Below are 14,564 nucleotides of genomic sequence, written 5' to 3'. Positions count from 1 at the left end.
CACGTGGGGTATAAAAAGGGAAATTTATAAAGTCCAATTAAATCCAATCAGACCAAGGGGTTGCGTGCTATTAAACTTAACGGATTCTACACTTAAAACATATTTTTAGCGTCTTTACGCGCGCCGTGGCGTAAAATATATAACGAATAATTGCGGTTACGATCTTAATATACGGTTAAAAGCAACTTTTCCTTTTGATCCGACGAGCCACACCGTAATATTCAACGCTGTTAAATTGCAATTTTTCAATCAACTTTGCTTTACGGTAGTTCGAGAGGCTCTACTCCGCTTGCTTCGTAATACCGTCAAAGGTATAAATGTTGAGCTTTCAAGGGGGGGAGGGGGATTAAATGTTGGCATCGCGAATAATCGTAACGGGAGGACGAGGCGAATCTCGATTAGTGCGAGCGAAAAGAAAATTGTCGCTTAACGTGCATGCATACATATATATATATATATGTATAGGATTAGCCTCGAAACGAAGGATCTTACAAAGTTGTCTACAAATTGCCGCTATGACTGGTAATGGGTTCGCATTCTTCTTAGCATAAAATAATCACTCTCGTTCCGTGTCTCGCGTCGTGTCGCCACGTCGCATTCTTCCGCTTATTAATTTTAATGACTCTTTCAAAGCGAAAACACTGTGCACGAGCAATAATTTAGAAACACTGCGGGCTATGGCGGAGCGGCCCGAGAGAAATTCAATGAGATTTTCTTAAATTAAAAGTAAGATTTGAATAGTTGAAGATTAGTTGGCTAATGGCGAATCATTGTTCCACCAGCGTTCCTCGCGTAATCCTCTTGCGGTGCACGATGCTTGTTATACACAGGCGTGCTTTCTTATTAGCATAAAATAATAACTCGCTTCTCGATAGGCTAGTTTGGTTGACACCGGAGTTGCTTTAACCCTTTTAAAGCCACGCTTCTACGTCTGTGTTCTGTGTGCGTATAACTGATCACCTCCAGCGATTTTATATATATATATATATATATATATATATATATGTATAGTGTTGGTTGAGTCGATTTTCGGATTTTTTTCTTTCTAACAAATGCGAAACAATTTTTTATCGAGGAATATTAAAGAGGAAAATATAATCTATTTTTCACAATGAATTTTGGACTTTTTATATTTATTATTGACTATTTTGAGTTTTGATGTTAATTTAAGTGTTGTCTCGGTGCAGATGTTTCCAGATTGTGATTTTGTTTATGTCAAAAGTGTTTTAGTCGTTTAAAGGGCACGTATCAATGTCTTTTGTATTTACAAACAACACTTTAAGAGTTTTCACTTACTTGCACCACGTTTTACGTATTTTTCTTTCCAAGTGCCAAAAAAACTCTTGATAATGGAAAATTCGAAAGAAAAAATAATTTAAAGAATACATTTTTCTATTTGCTATTTAACATTAACCACGTCAGCTTTCAATTATAATTCAGGTATTATTTCGATGCAGCTGTTTCCAGAATGCTCTCTCTCGTTTACATCGGAGGTGTTTTAACCATTTAAAGGGCACGCATCAATATCCACTGTGTTTACCAGCAGAACCACTGGCAATTTTACATATTTACAGCCTAGCTTCCATTCAATTATTATTTTTTATAACAAATAAAGTAACAGTTTGGCAAAACAATATCACAAATCGACAAAGAACAATTAAAACCCCAAATTTTCCCATTTCCCATTTACAACTGCAAACTTCCTCGACTCGTCTCTTACCAATATTCAGTTTTATAAGAAAAAACGTTGAAAGTTTCACCAAAAACTTACCCCGTGTCACCAATATAATCCAACATGCGTATCTTCAACATTTTCCCAGTCTTCAAGTTCGGCAGAAGCTCGAATTTTGAATTTGCAAGCTCTCACTTGTCGAAAAAGCATGAATAGTTTAATCCACGATCATGTTCCATCCACTTGAATGTTCATTTGCTATTATTACTAGGAATATCATCCGTCCGACCATTAATTTCACTCGATTCACTAATTTCACTGATAACCGACATTTTCCACCACTGCACCAATTATCGTTTGAAAAGAGGAAAAGTTGATCATCGGTTTGAGCAATTTGTCCTATTTATAATTGATTTCGAATCAATTCAATTTGGCTCCTGCGCAAGAGTCTCTCTCCTTGCTCGAGGAATAAACTGCTCTGCTACTACACCTATATACGCATATATAGGTACACGCGCAGCACAAGCCAAACCAAACGAATTCAATCGAATCAATTTCCTCCCGCAGTATCCGCTTAGGAAGGTCGAAACGCTGAAGAGAATCTAGAAAAAAAAAAAAAGTTTTGCCTAGTCCCCACTCGAGTAAGCAACAAGTTTGCTTCTTTGCCAGAGAGTGTGTGGGTGTAAATGTAGCAAGTTTAAATATAAACTCGTGTAAACTGGATAAGAAGCTTAAACTTCATTGAATTCTTGTTATATAGGAGCAGAAATGGGAAAGCTTTGCTATTAGGATGAAATGTTTCAGTGAATTTATAATTGCCAGGATAATATATATATATATATATATATATACGAGTATTGCGGTCGCGCGAGGGTAGGGATCTCGCAAAAAAGAAGAAAGGTGCTGTTGATGGATATTCTAAGATATATATATAAGCGTGGTGAGGGGGGGGGGGGGGGAGGGGGGAGAGGACGAACGGTACTGCGTTCTCAAATCTAAAACAGCAGTAGAGGCAAAGTTAGTCACGACGCGATGAGCTACGCAGCAATGTGGACGCGGCTGCCTTTCAATTATACCTTATCAATTTTTTCCCTCCTCTCTCTCTCTCTCTCTCTCTCGCCATTAACCTCCCGCCCCCCCCCCCCCCCCCTCGTGACGGTATTTAAACTCCAGGACAGAGATTTGCATCTCGATTCTCGATAGATATACAGGAGCGAAGGGAGGTAACTGTCGCTCTTCATTTTAAAGCCGATCCCTCGCGAATCGCGACGGGAGGACGTCATTTCGTCCAATGTGACGCGACGCGACGTGCGCTACTTATTATTATCACGTCACGCGACCCGATATCAATCATTTTATCTATCTATATATAGATAGGCGAAACCCACGTGCTTCACAAATTTAGTACCGTATTTTTTTATTCTTCAATGTTTTTGATTTTTTTACAGTTTTTTTTTTTCAAGAGATATTCCGGGATAATTGCGAAAAATCGTTAATGATGATGAATGATCAATTTTTGAATATAATATAGAAAATGAGAGATAATTTGCTTTTAATATTTTGTCTGTTTTTTTTTTTTTTTGCCAGTGAACGACGTTGGGGATCAGTCGTGCGAAACCCAGGATTCCCGCTAGATTTTCTTACATCAACGAATGCATTTCAAAAGTCCAACTCGTCGAGTGTGAAATTGGCGAAAAATGTGCAGACACCAGTGAGAAGCGCGTTGGAGATGGGCTGGCAGTTGCTCGAGAATTCTCCTCAAATTAAATCACATTGAAAATCGATCGAGACACCTACTCGCTACATTTTCCACGTGACCCGACTGAAAATCGACTCTCTCTTCTCAACCTGTAAAATCCTCGTATTGTAATCATTATTATTTCCCACTTATCCTTCAGAATTTCTTACGTCAATGAGGAGTAAGATACAAAATTGATCAAAACACTGAACCAAATCCCTCCCATCGCGAGAAATGGCAATTGTGCACCAGTTTCATAAAGAAAATTGTTAAAAAATTATAAAACAGAATCGTTAAATCCATTAACTTTAATACACCGTAACATTCACAATGTTGCAGTAGAATAGTAAACATTACAGTGTGAAAAACGAGTAAATTTAACGATTCTCTTTTACAATAATTCTCCAAAAAAATTGTCCCTGTAAAAGTATTGACAATTGTTGTTTCGCGACTAGCACTTTTTTATTCCCTGCAACTTGCGAAATTTACGCAATTGGCTAAAAATTTGCAGACACGTGCCAAATGATTGTCTGGACACGAAGCTGTACGTTACACGGTTACTTTGACGATTCTCGTAAGATTAAATCGCATTGAAAATCGATCGAGACGCCCCTCGCAAGATACAGTTACCTATATATATATATAGCTATAGCGATCGATCGATCGTTCGATTGGCTGAATTTTCCAACTCCTCCCGCACAGCGCGCACTTTGCCTCCTCATTTCCTACGCGTCTCTTAAGCTTAATTATCCTCTACAACCTATAATCATTATCCTTTCGCCGAGCGATTAAATACTTTTAAAGCCTCCATAAAATTATCAAGCTCTCTATCGATTTGCAAGCATATATATATATAAGAGAGAATTGAGATAAATCGATCGAAAGACACCGAAAGCCATCGAGAGGATAGAATTTCCTTATGATTCCACGTGTTTAATGGGACGAATCTTGTTTTCTTTTCTGCCAATTAGGATATCGTTAGCACACACCGCAGGGACCCTCGAGAGAATCGCTTCGTCGAGCTTCTCTCTTCCTCTCTCTGTTTGCCCAATGTCTTTCGCCACTGTGCAAAGTATACTCTTCGACTATAAATATATATACACCACTTTACCTTGTATTCTAACCAACGCGTCATCCTCGTCTATTAAATTTCCCATTTCCCCCTATTTTAATAAATCTCGCGAAAAACCATGCACGTCCCACTCACCCTCGTCGCCTCTAATTAAAAAAAATCTCCACCGAAACCACATTTTTTTCGTCATTACTTCTCACCCCCCCCCCCCCTCCAACGCAACTCATCACACACACGTCCAAGTTTAACCGTCATCGGCCGACCACCGCGCGTCCCATTTGTTTTTCGCCTTCGACGTAACTTCCTCGTTACGCGACTCAACCCCCCCCCCCCCTCCCCCCTATTTCTTCCACGAGCAAACTCCGCGCAAACGAGCTCCGGCTGGCGCGCTGGAAAAGCGAGTAGAAAAAAATATGATCGTCACCCGTATAACGCGGCGTTATTATTTCGAGCGGGAAAACGAGGCTGATGGCGCTAATTTGCGGGTGAAAATCTGCAAACGGCAATTACTTGTCAGCGGCGACTGAATGACACGCCGCGAGGAAGATAACATTGTCCGTAGCGCGGCATAATAGGTTTGCCGATACGCGCGTTCGTAGCTCAAGTATTTCTCCGGCATTTTAGCCGCTCTCTTTTGCCTCCCCCTCCCCCCCCCCCCCCCCCCATTCACCGTGTGCAATTTTTCCCGCAGAGCCCCGAACGTGCCCCGTTGCGCCAACTTGCCACCGCGCCGCGCGCTCTTTCCATACGACCGGAATTATTCCGATTGTGGAAAGTGAAAGTCTCGCGGAGCCACGAGAAATGCATACTCCGCTCGATAACTCCGGCGATAACGGGATCCTCGCGTTTACTACGCGCCATTCACGCATGGGAATCGTTTACCCTTATCTCTCTACGAAATTAACGAATTAATTTTATTCCATCTCGTTCCCCTTTAATTATCTCTCTCTCTCTCTTTTTTTAAGAAAGCTCGAGATTAATTCCTCCTTCGTCGCAGTATTGCATAATCTTTGCCTTTTTCATCATTTTTGTAATATCAGCGATGTTGAGGGAGAGGCTCGGTGGAAAATATTTGAAAATATACGAGAATTTTATGAAATATTTTATTCTTGTTCTTTGTATAATAGAGAGATTATTTTGTTTCCTTTCGCGTATAATTACAGTGTTTTAAATCGCGATTTACTTCAAAGGGATAAAACGTATTTAAAAATACGTTCAAACGCGATATTTAGCATAAATCTCGTGTATTTTCACACGAGTTTTGATACATTTTTTGCATTATATTCGCTCGTATGTATAAATTATTTTCCAAGGGGCAGATTAGTGGAGTTGAAAAATGTATGCTGTACTGGATGAAACTCGAAGAATAACGGGACTCCCTCGTTCTCTCGCCAAATGCCGTTCACGCACGAAAATCATTTACCCCTGTGTTTAAAATTACCGAAGCAATTTAACTCCGTTTCATTGATCCTCTCGCTGTCCCTTACGAACGCGTACAAATAATTTCCGATTGATCCGAATATTGCGTAATCTTTATTTTTTCAACGAGTTTTTAACATACAGGATGCAAGGTTAAAAAAAAGAATGCAATGGAAAAATGCACATGGCGAACTCGAGCAACAGCATTCTAGTATATTTATACCATTATACTCACACACGTTCAAAACGATTAAAAAACAATTTAACCCAATTTCATTGGTCCCCTCGCTTCCTTATACGAACACGTACGAATAACTTTATTTCCTCAACAATCTTTTGATACAAAGGATACCAATTTAAGAGAAATAACGCAATTGAAAAATGCACACAGCGTACTCGACAAAACCCGAAGAATAACGGGATCCCCGCACTTACGACGCATCATTATTCAAGCACGAAAATCGTTTAGCCTCGTCTTCAAAATTACCGAACGAATTTTGCTCCGCTCCCTTATTTCTATATATATATATATATACACGTACAATTAAAATGTCTAATTAACAACAACGTCGCGCAATCCTCGCTTTTTCAACGATTCTCAAGCATAGAGAGAATACAAGGTTGAAAGAAATAATGCAATTCAAATAACCTAGAAAGCACGTGTGTAACAAGGATCATACACTCCGGGAGTAAACAGCGTGTAACACTTCCGCAAACCAATGACGTATACTCTCTCGACACACATACTAAAAACTTGGAATAACTTTGATCCTATCCAAGTAGCACTGGCAGCTCGTAATAAAATCGCGTGATACAGCACATATATATATATATATACAAGCACGCTATATATACCTCTCACGCACACACACGCAATAAAACAGCGAAATCCAAGCAACCGGTTTCTCGTTACACGACACAACAATAAATAAGTCGAGCAGAAAGTGTAATTACTTTGTCACGGGGTAATTGCGATCTATCTCTTATCTCGCCTTATACTTTGTTTGTTTATACAAAAAAATGCATCGTTTCTGGAGGGAGTCGATATTTAGCACCGTTCGATAACAAATCGCCAGCTGTCTCCCGCGAAAATTCCTATATATATATATATATATATATATATATATAGCGATCCGAGAATTCTAGTCCACGTGCGAAAAACTCATATAAAAATGCGATAAATTTGTCACGGGTACAACACCCTTTCAACCTCGATAATAGCAAAGCTTTGTATTCATAATTGCAAGTATGGCGTTACTCTGGGGATTTTCCGGAAAAATCGCGATTTTCGCTCCTGGAGAAACTTTGCCGAATGAACTGTGCGAATAATAGCGAATACCTTGGCATTCTTGCCAACTCGAGGCTCCTGCATGAAAATGCAGCGGGACTCTTTAAAGTCGGGGAAAGTAATAGCGAGAAGGAGGAGAGAGATTGATAAACTCTGTGTATACTACATTTGCTCCAATGAGCACTTTGGAAATTACCAAATTAATTAAAAAGCGAATAAACCGACGGCATTTTCCTCACTGCGAAACTTTCCACGAATTTCCAACATTTTTCACTTACTGCCACCTCCACGTGGATCGATATATCGTTTTTAACGCGCAAACTTTTAAGAGATGAATTTTTCTTACGGTTGAAACTGCTGAAAGAGTCGAATGACGAATCGCGCGTTTTTTTGTGCAGCAACGTTTTGAAAGTTACAAGATTGTTCGAATGTTGAAGAGAGAAGAAGAAGAAGAAGGGAAATTATAGTCGCATTCTTTCTATTCGTTCAACAATTTTCCGCACGAGTTTTCGACGATTGTTACACAATGCACTTGTCACTTTTCGAGATGCTCGCGTGGATCAGTGTCGTCTTCAAGGTAGTCGCAGCGCGAGAAACGAGAGATTTCTGATCGAGAGGGAAAAAAATCGATGTACGTTTGGTGTTTTAGCGACGCGGCGACCAATCCAAGTGGCCAAGGACTGTTTGAGTGCTCCACTGGCAGAAATGCATTCGCGCCAGTCACTCCCCCTCTTTTCTCAGCCGCCTCCCCCTCTACGGACTCTCCCACAGTCTCTAATACCGCTATTCTCCTCCCCCCCCTCCTCCTCCTCCTCACCATTTCATCCATCGACAGAGCGCTAAAATCAAATCTCACGTGCTTGGCGAAGGATCGAAAAGCTGGGATGGTTCTTCGAGTTTTTAGCGATGCACGCGTGGGGGCCAACCTGTTCAACCGTTAAAAGAGTATTCGAGTGCTTCTGTTCTGGCAAAATGAATTCTTCTCTATATAGAACCCCCCCCCAATCGACAGAGCACTAAAATCAAATCTCTCGTACACGTCGAAGGATCGAAAGTTGATATTTTGAGTTTTTAGCGACGCACAACCTGTTCAACCGTTAAAACAGTATTCGAGTGCTGCTGCTCTGATAGAATAAGCCCCCCTCTTCCATTCAAACCATATCGACATGGCGTTAAAATCAAATCTCACGTACACGTCGAAGGATCCAAAGTTGACACGAGGCTTCCTCGAGTTTTTAGCGCGACGCACACGTTCTGGAACAACCAATGCAGCCGTTGAAAGAGTGTTTGAGTGCTGCTGCGTCACTTCCAGGCCGCTCCCCCCCCCCCCTCTCTCTCTCTCTCTCTCCCATTCTAATATACCCCTCGAACAATCGCCACTCGGCTACTTCTCCCCTGCACTAGTTTCATCCAACGACGGAACGTTAAAATCCAAACTCTCCCGTGGAAAAGTGAAAAATGCATCAGCCTCGTATAAGCCGGACAAACGTTTATTTATTTACAGGGAAAAAACGTGAAACTTGAACGCGATCGATCGCGTACGCGTGGGTGGAATTTAAGGCGCGAACGACGAGTGGCGAAAAGCGTATGTATGTTTGTCTCCTTTGGAAAAGGATCCAAGGTAGCGCAAGAAGAGCGTTGGTGGGAAAAGGAGTAATTGACCCAGTTGCGCGTTTGTCTATAGAAATTTCCATTGAAAGTTCGCGCGCTCCTGGCGAATTAGTGCATATACGGAATTTTCGCACGACGTGCGACGACGATGACGACCAATGCCGTAACTCGCACCGCGTCTTGCTTTGATATTACGAATTCGCGCGTTATTTACTCTTTCGGGAAAATCCATCTCTGACTTAACCGTTTCCATTGTACAAGATTTTCGCACGTGTTGAGCAACTTTTCCATTTTCCTCCCTCCCTCCCTCCCTCCCTTAACTACTCACTTATTTTTCATTAGCCATTCGTGGCCCAGTTCCAACAGCTCGAGAATGAAAACTTTAATAATTAAACTACACCGTACTAACACACACGCACTTCCCTAATGTGTACCTTCTCTCGATACGATTAATCTTGTATATATATATATATATATATATATAGTTTAACCAAGTGAGAAATAACGATGCGTGAGTCGAGGTAGAAATAAAAGACTCGTATAAACGCGTTAATCTTTTTATCCTTTGATCGATCTATGTAGTAGTGACTTCGGTCTCTCTCCAACACACACAGGTGGAAGGTACGAAAGGTGTGAAAAAAAAGGTGTTATCTCGAAAAATCTACGAGTCTATCCAAGGGGTTGTTAAGGGGAAAATTGGGGTAGAGAATGAAAAGCAACTTCGCTCAGGGTGCCCCCACTTTATTATACCCAGGTTGAATTTGACCGGAGAGTGTAAGAGGGGGGGGGGGGGGGGGAGAAGTGTCAAATATAAAAGCAAAGAGGGAGTGGACGAGCAAAGAAAAAAATGGGAGGGGAAATATAAAGGAGGAGAAGTGCGTGAGGCAAGCTGGAGAAAATAAAAGAAAGATTGCGAGAGAGATAAAAATTCGCTTATATAACAACACGGAGCATAAAGCGTCGGGGTAAAAGGTTTATTCGACTATCTTAATTAGAAATCCTTTTCTTTAGCAATTTCCCACAATCTCAATTTGTTCTCTATTACATGAAAAAAATTGGTTTTTACGCTTTTTACGGTAAATATCAAAATATAAGAATAGAAATATTCGGGAATAAATTGATTCGATCCTGGACGGAGAGAATTAAGGAGAAAATATGTGTAATTTCGTAAAATAGTCCAATATTGTTTAATTAAACGAAATAATAAGGAATAACGTACAGTGTGTCTCATTAACTTTTGTCACTTGAATATTTCACGAGCTTTATATATATAGTTACCTGCGCAGTAATAATATTTAACGGTAGTTTCCTCTAATGTTTAATTAGTAATGAAATATTCATTTATATCTTAAATAATCGGTTCGCAAGAATATTAATCCGAAAACTAATTTTTTAAGATATTTAAAGACGATTATTGTGGATAATTTTTTATAAACGTAGCACGTAATTCAGAATTTTTATGTCTTTTGCACAGACCAGACGTCTAGCTGGTTTTAAATATCACAAATGTGTATAACGATATTGTTTTTAAATATAAAGCGTCCTTTTATTATTAATCTCGTATCATTGATTAACGAGACGCGTGGATCGTTACAATATATTATTATAGTATTTATATTGTTCGAGGGAAAACTCGTAGAATTAAAGTTACACGGTATAATAAAGAGGAGTATCTTGTAATAATTATTTCACGAGCTTTTCAAAACCCATTCTTCGATTTTCACATTCATCCAGTGTCCTTTAAAATATGTTTCATGTTCAAAATTTATCTTCGTGTGCAACTATGCGTTTGTACGAGTAGAAGTTACGCACATCACTACTTCAGCCAAACTCGTACATTCAAATCGAAATATCCCATAAAGTACTGAACGAAAAGAAAAATAAGATGTTGAAAATACTTTGAAATATCTGCAAGAACCTGTGTATACAATAAAAACTAGACTGTTGAAAAAATATTTCAATCTTGAAATCTCAAAAACCTTCCACTTAAAAATTCATTTATCACTATATATATATATATATATATATATATATATATATATATATATATATATATAACACACTCTTATTCGTGCACCATGCAATTTAATCCCACAATTTCTTCTCTAAAAACCATCTAAATAAGAAACTATATATATATAGATGACAATATTTTCAACGGAACACCCTGTACAATAAGAAAAATAAATTAAAATTTGCAGGAAATTTTAAGAACAGCTGATCGAGTAACAAGAGTGTATGTGCGTATATAGAAATGCATTTATGAGGATTGGAGAATGCTCGATTCATGGCAAACGCTTGCGTCTATAAAAAGCGAGAGGCTCTGGTGCCAGTTTCTCACTATCACTCTGTAACTGCAAATTGCTGGCGTTGCTGATTTCGTCTCTGCGGACCGTCCGAATACCGCACTTGGAAGCTCGCTTTATTCCAATGAACCTACTCAGTCGCAATTAGCTCGATAAATATTGCAAAACGCACCTTTATATACATATATATACCACAAGCTTTATGCACGTTTCACCAGGCTATACAACAAAATTCCCATTCTCCTTTATCAAACCCTCGCAAACCTCCCCGATTAAACTTTGCATTTCCAGCGCAAACTCACTTTATTTTTAACGATCAATTTAAGCAGCGAGATAATTAGACTCATAAATGGTGAACATTTACAGATTCAACACGGTTCTTCGAGGCTCGAGTGCAGGTGATAAAACGGTGTAGAGTTTCGTCGTTCCCGTTTAACACGTTAGTCCGATGCGCGAGGAACGCGTACAAAGAGAGTTTTTCCTGTTGCGAGATTTACGCAGCTGTCCTTTTACAGACATTTTCTTTCGCGAGAGGCAATCGTCCCCGGAGGCTTTTTCTTGCTTTGCTAAAATATTTTTTATATTCTTCTTATTCAATTTAATAACATTTTTCAACGCGCATTGTACTCTATATATATATATATATATATATATCGTTGTGTAAAATGATTTCCGCGTGTGCACTAATTTCTCCATTTGTCAAGTTCGATCGTCACACGCCTCCTTGGACTCGGGTTATTTCATTAGTTGGCAAAAAACGCGGGGAATTTATCAAACGTTCGATTCGATTAGATTCGATTCAATCTAAATTCATTTCATTTCATTTAGTCCCTACCCCATTATTGGAATTTCAACCTTTCGATCATCTTTATTCGATCCGCTAACAACTCAAACTATTTTTCTTCTCTTTTATATATATATATATATATAGGCGGACAAAGAGCCATCGGCCTTTCTCATCAATTCCTCGCGATTCGACAAATTTCTCTAACGACTCTTTCTCGCGTTTTATTTACGTTCGCACGAAGATAAATAATTCCATGGGGTTTAAATTTGTAGGATTTAAATGATCGCAAATTCAACATTTCGACGATATTTATTCGATCCGTTAACAAATTCAAAATTTTGCTGGATAATCCTCTCATGAGGATTTTAATAGTTTAAAGGAATAAAAAAAAGCAGCTCAAACTATTTTTCTTCTCTACGTTTTATCTATTGTCGAACGAAGAGCTTTCAGCCTCTTTTCTCATCAATTTTTCGCTATTCGAGAAATTTCTCTCTCTCTCTCTCTCTCTCGCGCGCGTTCTATTAACATTTGCACATTTATAAATAATTCTACAGTATTTTCTGGAATTCAAGTGGTCGCAGTTTAAGAGATAAAGAGCGAACCAGAAGAAACAATTCGTTGCATGGCATTTTAATGATTCGACACGCGCGTTTAAGGTTTTTCTAAACTACGAAAAATTCGTCTGATCGTCACATTAGAAATTTCCGGAATAACCACACAATCTCTCCCGCGTATAGAAATAAGGTTTGACGTAAAATGAAAAAATCATAAAGATAACCACCGAGTACCAAACGTCTTGAAACAACGTACGACTCTTTCCAAACACGACTCGCCGTATCAACTCCAAATAGCAATTATCGTTTTCTTTGTAACCTGCAAGTGGAGGAAAAATACTCGTCCTCGTCGCGTTCGTTTCCTCGCTCTCATCCGATCAATTTTAAAAGCTCTTAAGAAAGAAAAGTTTGGCGAGTCGAGCCTTGGAGCGTTTATCAGCGTGAAATTCAATTTCTTTATATTAGTCCTGGGATTAAAAGAGGTCGAGCAGGTCTGTGTAAAACACGTTGTGGAGAGGACAAATGGTGCTTTTAAGGAAGAAAAGTTGTTGATTGGGCCGAGGGAAGGCAGAGAGGGGCTGAAGGATGTAGTTTGAAGATTGGGAAACGCAGGAAAAAGGTGTAGAGCGAAGCAAAGGAACGGAAAAGAAACTATATCGATGAAACAATAAGTTTGAATTAGCGCGAGGAGGCGTCGAAAGTTAAAGTTGACCGTAATCCTTGGATGGTTTTAGAGTTGCATCAGCGTGTTTCTTTGCAATAAAGATTCATTATTACGCCATGCTTCCCGTTTAGCCGTGTTTCTCTCCGCACTCGTACCATAAATGCCTTCATCCTACTTTCGTAGATAGCAATCTCGGTACATCGATAAGTCGAACAACTCCAAGAGTCTGTGTCTCCCCACGGGAAACTGGTTCTCACAGTTTTTACCCGCTCTGTACTCTACCTCAACATCCCCCCCCCCTCTCTCTCTCTCTCTCTCTCTCTCGCTCGCTCTAAACTTGCAAAATACGATTTTCTTCGTCAAACTATATTTTTTAAATAAATAATAATTTGCTGATGCGGTAAGTGTTAAAAAGAATAAAATAAGAAGCTTATGTAGGGAGAATTGTTGTAACAGAGATTTACGAGTCTAAGGGACAGGAATCACTATATATATATATATGTATAGTATTTACTGGATGTTTCTTTATAATAAAATTGTAAATGCTAATTTTCGAGGAACAACAGTATATATATAATCTTTATTATTATATTCCTCAAACGAATAATTGCAGAATAAATTGTGCATAAAGAATATATATAGAAAAGTCTTTCCGAGCTTATTTGCAGAATACCAAAAGACGCTGACAGACCAGAGACGTTCTTGCACGTGTCCAAATACGATACTATGCTTCCGTACCATGGGAATACAGAGCTAGAAAATACTGTAATCAAGATATTTCCATTGCTGTATACCTGTGATGTTTGGAAGTATATATAGTATAGAATTTGAACATGTGCGGATGATCGTTTGGTCCAGTTTTTTTTTTTGGTATTCTGGCAAATAAGCTCGAAAAGACTACTCGTAATATTTCTTTTTATTTTATCTGTCAATATTTTAATAAAATAAGAAGCCTAGCTAAGATAAAAGATATTTTAACAAGGACATCCGACTGTTGACAGAAAGGAAAATGATGAAAATACCACTAAAATCAGAGAATATGAATAATATATTTATAGAAAAAAACCACCTGCTCTTGATATCCTGGAAAATAAAGTCAAAAAATTATTTACCATATTTCTATTTTTTACACGAGAAGCCTAGGATAAAAGATATTTTAACAAGGACATCCAACTGATGAGAGAAAGGAAAACAACGAAAATACCACTAGAATCGTGGAATTAATATGAGTAATAGTCGGAGGAGAGGAGACACGCGCGCGTTGGTCTATTCTCGCATAAAGGAGATACGAAGACGGAAAGAGCTCGAAGCAACGCAAGCATAACGATAATCATAATATTAAGCATAAGCGGGAACAGCAGCTCGCATCCTCCTATCCCAGAGGTATCCTCATCCTCCTGGAGGATAAGTCGATGCAGAGGTCACGCTATTACGACGTAGATGCACACGTAGC

General features: G+C 39.0%; 1 protein-coding gene across 3 annotated transcripts in view; it reads right to left on the bottom strand.

The window, feature by feature from the left end:
• Window positions 1-14,564, bottom strand: part of RapGAP1 (Rap GTPase activating protein 1) — a 115,274-nt gene that overhangs the window by 89,975 nt on the left and 10,735 nt on the right. The window contains exons 1-2 of one of the 3 annotated variants that reach the window (XM_066732929.1): window positions 7,386-7,830; window positions 1,772-2,274 (exon numbers count right to left, since the gene is read on the bottom strand). The exons of 1 other annotated variant lie outside the window; for it this stretch is intronic. In XM_066732929.1, coding sequence (XP_066589026.1) covers window positions 1,772-1,812 — 41 coding nt within the window. In that variant the 5' untranslated portion in view covers window positions 1,813-2,274; window positions 7,386-7,830. Of the gene's footprint in view, window positions 1-1,771; window positions 2,275-7,385; window positions 7,831-14,564 lie in introns of those variants that run through there. One more of the 3 variants, XM_066732930.1, reaches the window with a different exon arrangement.

The sequence above is a fragment of the Prorops nasuta genome, unplaced genomic scaffold (genome assembly GCF_024137725.1).
Source record: "Prorops nasuta isolate Cenicafe-Biocafe unplaced genomic scaffold, Cenicafe_Pnas_1.2 PNAS00010, whole genome shotgun sequence".
Classification (NCBI taxonomy): domain Eukaryota; kingdom Metazoa; phylum Arthropoda; class Insecta; order Hymenoptera; family Bethylidae; genus Prorops; species Prorops nasuta.
This window is presented reverse-complemented; position numbering and strand designations above follow the sequence as displayed.